Here is a 12,289-nt window from a genome sequence, read left to right on the forward strand (position 1 = left end):
TTGAGACGGAGTTTCACTCATGTTACCCAGGCTGGAGTGCAATGGCGTGATCTCGGCTCACCGCAACCTCCGCCTCCTGGGTTCAGGCAATTCTCCTGCCTCAGCCTCCTGAGTAGCTGGGATTACAGGCACGCGCCACCATGCCCAGCTGATTTTTTGTATTTTTAGTAGAGACGGGGTTTCACCATGTTGACCAGGATGGTCTCGATCTCTTGACCTCGTGATCCACCCGCCTCGGCCTCCCAAAGTCTTTTTCTTGCATTTTAACAAGCTAGCATCTCTACAACAGTCTTGAGTAGAAATTATGGTGGTAGACATACTTGTCCCTGATTTTACATAGATTGCTTTATAAAGTTTCATTGGTAATATGCTTGTTTAATGCAGGTGTTTTGTAGATTCCCTTCATAAGGTTAAAGAGTTTCCTTTCTACTTCTAGTTTACAAAGCTGTTGTTTTTTTAAAAGTGAATGGATGTTGAATTCTGTTGAATGTTTTTTTCCACAGTATTGAGATACTTATATGATTTTTTTCTCCTTTAATCTCTTAACGTTAATAAAATACACAAATAGATTTTCTAACATTAAACCAAATTTGCTCTCTTCAGGTAATCCAAACTTGGTCATGATATATTATCTTTTAATACATTGCTGTATTTGGTTAGTTAATTTTCTATGATTCTTGCAAACATTTTGATTAATGTGATGTAATTATTCTTTCACTTGCTGTCCTTGTGTGGTCCTGATAGCAAGGTAACATCAGCTTCATGAAGTAATTTCAGGAGCACTTCCTTGGATTTTATCTCCTGGAGAGTCTGTGCATTATTAGAATTACTTACACCTTAAATATTTTGTAAAATTTGTCTGTGAAATCTTCTGGTCCTGTTGTCTCTGTTTTAAACTTTTAAAATATTTATTCAATTACCCTTATGGCTATGAAACTATTCAGATTTTCCATTTTTTCTTTCTTATTGTTTTTGTGCTCTAAGAGTTTCACCAACCTCTTGGCAGCTCAGCTAATTGATTTTTAAGTAATTTATTTCGGAGTGATTACTCTGTCTTATCACTAGAAATAAAAGTATGAAACTGTCTCAGTCTCCAATTTGATCTTTCTTGTTTTAACTTTCTATGAAAAAATATGCATACACATATACATAACATATATATTATACACACATACATATGTATACAGTCAACAAGCTACTGCAAATTTTTTAACCTAACCAGTTTTAATTTCTTCATTTGAAAATGTGGACTGCAACCCATATAAAGCTGGGGTACTTTGTAGTTTATCTCAACCTGGTGTTTCATCCAGTCCACTATTTAAAAGTAATTGAAAATAAATTCAAATTGTTTATTGAACCCTCTCAAAAACACCAAAAGAGGCTTCAATTTAAAGATATGTTTAAAATCCCTCTTACTCCTCTCCATGTATATATCTGTCTCCCATGATTCCATTTTCTCTCACTCTAACTGTTCAAATCACCTCAAACCATCTGAAGGCACCTTTTTTCTTTTTTCCTCCTCCCTTCTCACCTTCTGTATATACTCTTATCTCTTTCACCAGTAACTCTCTGCCCTTTCCAGTGAAAATCAACCAAGCAAATTTGTTTCCTTTCAATCTTGTCATTTATTAATCCATATCAGCTTATTAAAAGTCCAGGAACAGAACTGGGATTGGTAGGAGGAGAGGCTGAGAATTCTCATACCTTATTATACATTGCTTTCTCCTCACATGATAATATATACCTTTGACGGTTAAAAGGATTGAAAACAATGAATGTAGCACACCTGGTCCAGTGCCTGAATCACTGTAGGTTCTACATAGATGGGTGGTATCCATTATACTGCACCAGTCCTATAAATATCAGACATCACTCCCCCAGGTACAAAACAAAGTGTTCGGAGCTCTAAGATAACTTTTAAATTCTGTGTTGTTGTGGTTCTATTAAAATATGGGTAAAGGTAAGATAAAGGAATACTGCTTCTCGGTATCAAAGAGTTTTACATGAGCAAATATGCCCTGCTGTCAAATAAACTGTGAAAAGAAAGGTTCTCTCTTTTTAGTTCTACCCTTATCACCATCCACCACCCACAGAACAGTAGTTATTCATTGGTATCAAGAGCTTGAAGCACTGCTGTAATGAATACCTAAAACTGGAAGTAGCTTTGGAACTGCTTACCTTAAACAGTAGAGGCTGGAAGTCTTGAATTCATGCTAGCAAAAGCCTACATTGCTGTGAATGAACCATTAAGAGTAATTCTGGTGAGGGTCCAGAAAGGAAAGAGGGTAGCTGTAGAAAGAGTCTCAATCTTCTTTCTTTTCTTTTTTGTTTTTGTTTTGAGACAGGGTCTCACTCTATTGCCCAGACTGGACTGCAGTGGCATGATCTTGACTCACTGCAACCCCCGCCTCCCGGGCTCAAGCAATCCACCCTCCTCAGCACCCCAAGTAGCTGGGACTACAGGTGCCAGCCACCATGCCCGGCTAATTTTTGTATATTTTGTAGAGACGAGTTTTCACCATGTTGCCCAGGCCAGTCTTGAACTGCTGAGCTCAAGTGATTCAGCCACCTTGGCCTCCCAAAGTGCTAGGATTATAGGTGTGAGCCACCGTGCCTGGCCTCAATCTTCTTAAAGAATACCTAAGTAATCCTGAACAAAACATTGGTAGAAATATCGACAGTAAAGGCCATTCTGATGAGATCTCAGACATAAATGAGGAACATGCCATTGAAAACTGAAGGAAAGATTACCCTTGTTATAAAGTGGCAAATAACTTGGCTGAACTGTGTTCATATCCTAGTGTTTTGTGGAAGTTAGAACTTGTAAGCAATGAAATTGGATGTTTAGCTGATGCTATTTGTATATAAAATGTTGAGGGACCTGGTTTCTCTTGATGGCACATAATAAAACGCAAGAGAGAAAGAGAACTGTTAATCAAAAGAGAAACAGCAGAACTTAAAGATTTGGAAAATCTTCAGCCTATCCATATTATAAAGAATGAGAAACATGTTCAGGAGAAAACACCGAGGGTGTGGCCAAATGACCATTTCATAAGGAGCTTAGTCAGACATCAAAACAGAAACCAAGACCTATTGTTCAAGACAACGGAAGAATAGGCCCAATTTCAGTGCCAATTTTCTGTCTTAGTCTGGTTGAGTTGCTATAACATAATACCATAAACTGGCTGGCTTATAAACAACAGAAATTTATTTCCCACAGTTCTGGAGGCCAAGAAGTCCAAGATTAAGGCGCCAATAAATTGGGTGTCTGGTGAGGGGTCGACTATCTGGTTCAGACACAGTGCTTTCTAGCTGTGTCCCCACATGGTAGAAGGAACCAGCTAACTCTCCGGGGTCTCATTTATAAGGGCATTAATCCCATTCCTGAGGGTTCTGTCCTCATGACCTAACACCTCCCAAAGGTCTCCTCTCCTAATACCATTACATTGGGTGTTAGGTTTCAAGATAAGAATTTGGAGTAGGGAAAACACATAGATTCAGACCAAATCAGTACTATTTGTCATATTTATTGCCCATTTAATCCTCTAGTCACCAATTCATGAAATATGAACACACATAGGAAGAAAGCCAGCAGAAGAAAGAGACTGAAAAAGCTAGGGGGCTGATTAAGAGTCAGGGGGATGAATTGATTATCTTGCCAGAAAATTGGAGACAGGTGTAAGACACACTTCCTCTCCAAAAAGTAAGAATATCTTGCATTAGACTGTTGTACTAAATTGCTATTTTCAGTACTGGGTATTAGTCCCTGTCAAACTTCCTAATATTCTCTAAACATTTAGAATGGATTCAATAGCATGTAAAATGAATACGTGTTATCTGTAGACAATATCTAATTTATAGAACTCTGATTTTCTAAAATGTTTTCGCTAATTCCCTAATTCATTCATATCTTTCTCTCTCTACATATCAAATTGACAATCTTTTAATGCTTTTAAACCACATGAGAATTTCTTTTCGTTCAAATAGTTCTAAATCCTTTAGCTGCTGAATTCAAGTGGCAGCTTACAAACTACTTCTTTTAATCTCTTAAGGCCAATCAGGCTGGGCACAGTGACTCATGCCTATAATCCTAACACTTTGGGAGGCCGAGGTAGACGGATCACTTAAAGCTGTGAATTTGAGACCAGCCTGGCCAACATGGCAAAACCCCATCTCTACTAAAAATACAAAAATTAGCCAGGCAAGGTGGCTGAGGCATTAGAATTGCTTGAACCAAGGAGGCAGAGGTTGCAGCGAGCCAAGGGAGACAGAGTGAGACTGTCTCAAAAGAAAAAAAAAAGACCAATCAAAACTTGTGGCCACCACCCCTCAGGCCTGTGGTACTCCCATAATAAAGCCTGGCATTTTATTTGCATCAGGAAGCACTGGAAGAATGATAGTTCCTTGGGGATGTGGCCAATGCTATGCCTTTTTATGATGCTCCACTGAACTTACAATAATTTTGTGTACATAGAAGGTACTCCACAATGTACTAAGTGGTACTTGTGTTAGGTCCGTGGCCTCTCCTGTAGCTAGTTGTTGTCATATGATTAAATCTAACTACAATGTAGAAGTTGCAGGATGGAACTTTCAGGAAAATTCCTTATAAGAGGAGGATGGACAGCAGATATGTATCCTTTTGCCCTTCCCTTCTTCCTCTTTTCTGTGCCAGAGGGTAAATTGTTGCTATTCATTCTCAGGTGCTTTCATTCTCTGCTTATAGGAGGGCTAGGGAGTCTACCTTTCTGGCAAATTGGTAGTCTGTAGAGTGCAAAAAAATATGGCAACAATCTAAATGGTCTAAATGGTCAAAAATAGATTTATGAGTATGAGAATAATGTTATGCTTATACATGGGATATGGCATAACTATTAAAATGATGTTTATGAAGAATTTATAATAACCTGGGAAGTCCTTATGCTACCATTGTTAAATGAAAAAACATTGGGACACAAAATTATTCTATATAATCCCATGATGAAAAATGTACAGTTATATGGAAACAAAAGAATAGACCCATTGTCTCAATAGTAATTAAACCAGGTTGATTGGATTAGGAATGATTCCTATCCATTTATTTTTCTTTAGGGTAAAGTCATACCTGGGATACAGGAGACCTAAATCAGTAAAATATGGGGATCTTTAAAGCTTAAGTTATCAGCCATGGACTCTTACCTGGTACCACTGATAGAACTCAGAGGGGTTGTAAACTTGGACTGTTAAAAAAATTACATCTTTATTGTCACTAAACTCTACTATTTTTTTTCTGTTTTTTTTTTTTTATTGTGGTAAAACATACACAACATAAAATTTAGCATTTTAATCATTTCACATGAACAGTTTTGTTGCATTAAATATATTTACATTGTGCAACTATCACTGCCATCTCCAGATTGAAATTTAACTTCTTCTTCAATTATGAATGTAGTCAATGCACCACAGTAAATTACCAGCACCTGTGACTTTTTCACGACTTGAAATCAAAGTTATTTTCATATCACATTGAGTTGTGAGTAGATATATTAAAATATACTAGAACTGCCTCCAAATTGTGTTATTTAATGTAAAATTACCAGATTATGAAAGTGTTTTTAAAACTGTTCTTAACCATGTTTCAGTATAAAAGTTTTCTTTGGTAATCCTATATATTTTATTTTAGTAATTCTACATATTTTATGTTATATATTTTAAAACTTAGCTTTAGAAGAAATTGATAGGTTTCATCAAACTTCCAAAGGGATTTACAGGACAAAAACAATAAAGAAATTCTCAGCAGATGTGTTCCTGACAGATGGGCTAATTAAAGTGTTAGCTACCCTCAATATACAATAATGGCTTACTAACAGGTGTGTTTGGGGCCCCAACACTCTTTCCAATTGTTCTGTTGGTGATGTAGCCTAGTAGAACATGATACCACCTCCATCTGCATCTTCCCAACACTCCCTGTACATTTAGTCATTAGAATAATCTTTTTTAAGGGTATCCTTCAGAAAACACTGTTTGATTGACCTCAAAAGACATTCAGGTGTAAACAGGAAGCTAATTGGAAAGAGAAATGGCCTGATGGGGCTGATGGAGAGTTGTGTTGACAGTTTTTCCTCTGCCTCAATAGCCAATCAACATTATGCTAGGTGAAATAAGCCAGGCACAGAAAGACAATTACTGCATGATCTCACTCATATACGAAATCTGAAAAAAATCAAACTCACAGAAGCATAGAGAATGGTGGTTACCCCGGCTAGGGGTTGGGAGGATATGGAAGGAGAGATGTTGGTCAAAGGATACAAAATTTTAAAACATAAATAATTTTTTAAAAATTGAACCCATCAACAATGTAGGTCAGCACTCACTGAGGAAGGCCAGGAGTTTTTAAAAACCCTATAAATATCTTTCAAAGATTAAAAAGTTGAGAAAGTAACCCAGTTAAACCTTAGGTTGAGCGACGACATAGTATGAAAAGTAGTAGAGTTTAAGAAGAGGGACAAAGCAGCCCCACTTTTCAAAATGGAATTCATCTCTGCAACATATTTCTTCTATTAGAAAATGTTTTGGGGATCTGATGTGGTGCTAGGGGCTGTATTCCCTGGGCTGTGACCACTATCTGATACCTTTCTGTGCATATAAGACTTATTTCCCCCATAAATCCCAAATTTCCCATATTCAAATGAAAACATTCTCTAAAGTTGAAAGACATCTACCTAATCTATAATCACCTTCTCTGAGAGCTAGACCCATCTATACCTGTCCCTCACCAGAGGTCTACAGAGTTGGGTCCCAGCAGTCTCTCTATGAATCCAAATCCTTGGCAATGGCAGATTGGCCAGGAGTGAAGCCCTGACCTATGCTGAACCAATCAGATTCTCTCTCCTGGGAATTTGGAATTAAGAAACAGTTACTCCCTGGTGCTTTGAAATGTGGGCAAATAGACGCTGTGGGGTGGGCATGTTTGGCGATATGCATACTGAAGCAGATAGCAGGTCAGCCCAGGGTGGCACGCCAGTGTGCAGGGAGACGCAGCGACACTTTCTGAAGCTCATCTGAACCTTCTGCCCATCACCTCTGTATTCACGTTACAGAAACCCCCTTTGGGCTGGGGCTGGTTTGCATGGGGTCCCCGACTGCAAACTTTGAAGTTTGCACTTACACACCCTCTTACCGAATCCCCATCAACATTCCACCAGTCCCTTCTGCAAAGAAAGAGTGGCCACCCAATTGGCATACCTCCGGTCGGCCAATGCTTCTGCGGACCCTCGCTCCGACCCCTTCCGACTGCTCCCGGCTGAGCACTGAGAGAGTAACTTTCTTGGAAGAACCCATATCAGAGTCCAAGAAGAGAGTATGCTGATGCTGAGCTGTAGAGGATGGAGGGCTAAAAAGGAAGGACAACAAAAAAAGAAGTCATAAAGGAGAGGATATCCCAGGGCTACAAAATAAATGCTATTAAGATTAGATGCACAAAATAGTAGCAGCCACAATTTGTTGATGTCTTACTATGTGCAGGGCCTGGGTTAGGTGATTTAAAACAACCATGATGAGTGAACACGTATGCATACCTACTAAGTGCCCAGTACCCCATCAATTATTTACAATTATCTCATGTAATCCTATAGTCATCTTGTGCAAAGGTTAGCAATACAGTCATGTGCCTGCTGCATAATGACATTTAACTCAACATTACATAGTCAACAATATATGGACTGTATGTATGACAGTAGTCCCACAAGATTATAATGCCAAATTTTTACTGTATCTTTTCTATGTTTAGATATGTTTAGATACACAAATAATCACCATTGTGTTGCAAGTGCCTAAGTGTTCAGTACAGGAACATGTTGTATGGGTTTGTAGCCTAGGAGCAATAGGCTATACCATATAATCTACTACACACCTCGGTTATACCATCTAGGTTTGTATAAGTGAACTCTAAGATGTTTGCACGATGACAAAATCACCTAACAATGCATTTCTCTGAACTTACCTCCATTGTTAAGTATGACTTTAGCAGCTCTGTTGGGCACTTAACTAAAACCTCCAATGAACACTTTATCTTTTTTACTTCACTGAATTATGTCGATCTCCCCACCTCCTCCCCAGTGCCACTCATCTGTCAGCCTCACTGGTAGCACCCATGAGGTAGTTGCTACCAACAAGGCCGACAGATGGGAGGTTTGCGTGGTGCCTTAGGGAATAAGGAGGAAAACCAAGAGGTCCCTGACTCTTACCAGAACATGCTGAAGATCTTTGCATTAAAAGGGATCTTTGAGGGTCATTTAATTCAAGGACCCATCTATTTCTGAAAATTCAGGGCCAATATTTTGGGCAAGAAATCTTTCCACTTACTCGTGAGGTCTTCTAGAGCATAGGCAAGTCATGGGCCAGCTGCTTTTGGCAATGTATGCCGTATTTCAGGACTTAGCTATAGCCAGAGTTTATTATTTGAAAGTGTTTTCCTCTTTAGGAGGTCTAAGTTCTAAGTAATGGACTATCCTAGACGGAATATGATCAATGTCTTTTCCTCTTCAAGTGTTTTCAAACAGTACCCCCAATCCCTTAAATCTTTTCTTCAGGTGAAATACACTCAATTCCTTCAAAGATTCCTACTGAAACCAAGAGAGGTGGTTTGGCAAAAAGCAGACTGTGGAACCAGACAGCCTAGGTTTGCATCTCAGGTTCACCACATAACAGCTGTGTGACCTGAAGTTCTCTGTGGCTCAGTTTTCTTATCTGTAAAATGGAAGATAAGACGGCCTACCTCAAAGGGGTGCAGTTAGTTAGTGCTATGAGAATGTTAGCTGCTGTTATTCAGAAAGGCTCTACTCCACAATACCCTCCGCTTAGTCAAGGCCTACCCTAAAATGTATCCTCCCTGAATAGTAATCAATAAATATTGGGTGATGGAAATGTAGGGTGCAGAAATGAGCTTAATACTCAAAGCAGTACAGGTCGGTTATCATCTACATCAAAGCAACCAGAAAGTATGTTTATCCCCATCCAGATTATGCCTGGGTCCTTCCAGGCTCCTGCAATTAATTGTATGCATGTAAACAACTGATGAGGTGCTTTGCAGAAAGAAAAGCCGTCTACTACTTTCATCAAATTTCGTAGTACAATTTAAGTATCTCTTGTTATTTCCCCCAGGAGTCTAAAGAGACTTGCGGAAGGCAGGATTTTGCAAACTGATTGCCAGCATTCCCCCATCTAGTGGACCCCTGCGGAAGCCCCAGGTACTCACGCAGCAGTAGCGGCACCCGGAGCCTTAGCGGCGGCTGGGACGCTGAGAGTCTCCGGGAGCGACTGCAGGGAGGGCAGGTTAAGAGAGTGCAGGTCCAGTCGCCTCACAGTGACTCAGCGCTTCGCGGCCGGCGGCCTAGAGGAGGCTGGAGGCGGGAGTCTCTGGGTCTCGGGGGCCCTGGGCTGCGGCTCCGCCCTAGGGAGTGTCACTACACTCTCGCTCCGCCCTACGCCTCTCCCAGGCCAGCTCGGCTGCCCTTTGGCTACCCTGCCTCTCCTGCCGGGAAGAGATGCTTACCCCGGGCAGGTGCTCTGATCCGTGCTTCTATCGGCCTTGCGGGAAACCTGTTTTTAACTGGCGTGTCCTTGTCACTCAGTCCGCGGAGCTTGACGGCACGGATTCCAGTGCTGCCTCCACCGCTGGGAGGCACCACTTGGCATGACAAGGAACAGGTGGCTCAGTCTCTCTGTGCCTCTGATTCCTCCTCTGTAAAATGAGGATGGTGATGATAGTAGTGCAGCCTCATAGGGTTGCAATGAGAATTAAATTAGTCTGTCACGTTCTAAGCACTACACAACTGTTTATTCTGTAGATCAGTTACCTGCTATTTGTCTTTGGAAAGGAGTGCGGGGGTAGGGGTGGACAGCCATACATCTTTATTCCTACCTGACGAGAAGGCACAGTCCAGTAGGGAGACAAATGTTTAAGAGCTTGTATGTTGTTGGAACACAGTGGGCCGGCGTTGGAGAGTTTTCCCAGGAGAATGAGGAGCTGGTACAAGCCAGTGAGGGAATCTAGTTCATTACTAAGATTACTAACTAGTGGTACGGCCACAGCTGCAGCTTCTGTTCTCTAAACACCAGAAGGCTCAATGCCTGGTTTTGAGAAAGGAAAGACAGTAGTGTCTCTAAAATAAGGTTGGCAAACTTTGTAAAGGACCAGATAGTAAATACTTTGACTTTGCAGGCCATGTGCATTCTCCAGTTTGCCTTTGTAGCAAAAAAGCAGCCATCAATAAAACGTAAATAAATGAATGTGACTGTAGTTCAATAAAACTTTATGAATACTGAAATTTGAATTCATAAAATTCATACAATTATGAGTTCATATAATTTTTACTTGTCATGAAATATCCGTCTTTTGATCTTAAAATGTGAAACTACTTAAAATGTAAAAAAAAAGTCCCAGCACAGTGGCTTATGCCTGTAATCCCAGCACTTTGGGAGGCCGAGGTGGGCGGATCATGAGGTCAAGACATCCAGACCATCCTGGCCAAGATGGTGAAACCCCATCTCTACTAAAAATACAAAAATTAGCTGGGCGTGGTGGCATGTGCCCCTAGTCCCAGCTACTCAGGAGGCTGAGGTAGGAGAATTGCTTGAACCCTGGAGGCAGAAGTTGTAGTGAGCCGAGATCATGCCACTGCACTCCAGCCTGGCAACAGAGCAGAACTCCGTCTCAAAAAAAAAAAAAAAGTAAAAACCATTCTTGGCCCTCTGGCTGTACAAAAATAGGTAGTACGTTACCTACGCATTTTGGCTGCAGGCCTAGTATGCAGACCCTGCTCTCAAAGAACAGTTTAGTAGAGGAACAAACACTTTTCTCTGGGCTTTTAAATTACCAGTGGGGCTTAAACCCACCCTTGTTATCTTACTTAGGCGATCCAAGGCTAGTTGAGATAATACACATGAACATATAAAAGTGCTATGGAATAATAAGTATTGTTTTTTTATCATCACTGTAACTCTTCTGCAACTGTCTCCTCCACCTCTGCAGCTGTGAAAGGTGTACTAGGAGTGAAGGGTCCCCCTCCTTGTCTTTCAGAAGCTGGTTACAGGTAAAAGCTAAGTCCAAGGGTGTGCATGGTTATAGCAATGCAGGGAATTCCATTTACAGGCCCCTTAGGGAAAAAAAAAAAAAAAAAGAACAAGTCTGAAAAGGTAGAAGACTTAAATTGAGGACAAACAAAGGTGAGAGAGGAAAGAACTCTTACAAATGAACAAATGGCATATAATGTTTTACTGTAACAGGGCCCAGTTTTGAGATGAGAAATATGACCCTGTATATCAAGCTTTGAGCACTTTTCACACTGTCATTGACATCCAAATCAAGATGTGGAGGAGGTGGCTAAATATATGAGTGTGTAGGCAGACTGTTGATAGCCTTTGGAATCTTGGGAAGCATAAAGAAAATTCATGCTGATATGGCAATGAACAAAGCCTTCCCTAAATGATTCCAAATAACACCATTATAATCTTTTTTAATACTTTAAGTTCTGGGGTACATGTGCAGATCATGCAGGTCTGTTACATACGTATACACATGCCATGGTAGTTTGATGCATCCATCGTCCCATTATCTACATTAGGTATTTCTCCTAATGCTATCCCTCCCCAATCCCCCCATCCCCTGCCATTCCTCCCCTAGCTCCACAACCCCATTATAATCTTGAAAGACAACCACATTATTGACGTACTTTGACTCTTTTCTTTTTTATTCAAGAATTTCATTTTCCTCTTCTGTAAAACTTATTGAATTTCTTTTCACGGAGACATATTATAGAAGTACATGGATATCTTAAACACTTCATCATTTTTGTTTCTTTCTTCTTCAAGCCATCAACTCAAAAGTTCCTTCTTGCAGATTGTGTTAATTTGCCTTTCAGGGCAGAGTAGCTGCTATTCATTAGATGACAAATATCTCTGAAATATTCCATATGAAGACTCAGACTCATTGAACCCAGGAAACCAATTGGCCCCAAGTCAAGGACTGATTATTTTGTAAATGCTAGTTTACGAAGAACGTAAATGTACTGGGTGGTTGAAGACATCCAAATATACGTAGAAAAGATGAGAACATGTGACTCCCATATCCACCCTCATGAGAGCATTCTGCACAGACCTGGTCTGTTCCATCAACCAGTGCTCTGACCCAGAAGCAACATGTGATCTGTCGTTGCAGGAAACTCATAATTGTGATTTTCTCTGTATTTCCCTTGGGTTTTTGTCAGTGTCTCAGGAAAAAAACAAGAGCTTATGATCCTTTCTTTTGAGCCAC

At 40.3% G+C, this 12,289-nt stretch overlaps 1 protein-coding gene across 1 annotated transcript in view; it reads right to left on the bottom strand.

The window, feature by feature from the left end:
- Positions 1-12,289, bottom strand: part of PIR (pirin) — a 120,663-nt gene that overhangs the window by 96,621 nt on the left and 11,753 nt on the right. The window contains exons 2-3 of the mRNA XM_032285962.1: positions 9,233-9,409; positions 7,222-7,369 (exon numbers count right to left, since the gene is read on the bottom strand). Coding sequence (XP_032141853.1) covers positions 7,222-7,317 — 96 coding nt within the window. The 5' untranslated portion in view covers positions 7,318-7,369; positions 9,233-9,409. The remainder of the gene's footprint in view (positions 1-7,221; positions 7,370-9,232; positions 9,410-12,289) is intronic.

Source organism: Sapajus apella, unplaced genomic scaffold (assembly GCF_009761245.1).
Source record: "Sapajus apella isolate SASKATOON/1434 unplaced genomic scaffold, GSC_monkey_1.0 scaffold17, whole genome shotgun sequence".
Taxonomy (NCBI): domain Eukaryota; kingdom Metazoa; phylum Chordata; class Mammalia; order Primates; family Cebidae; genus Sapajus; species Sapajus apella.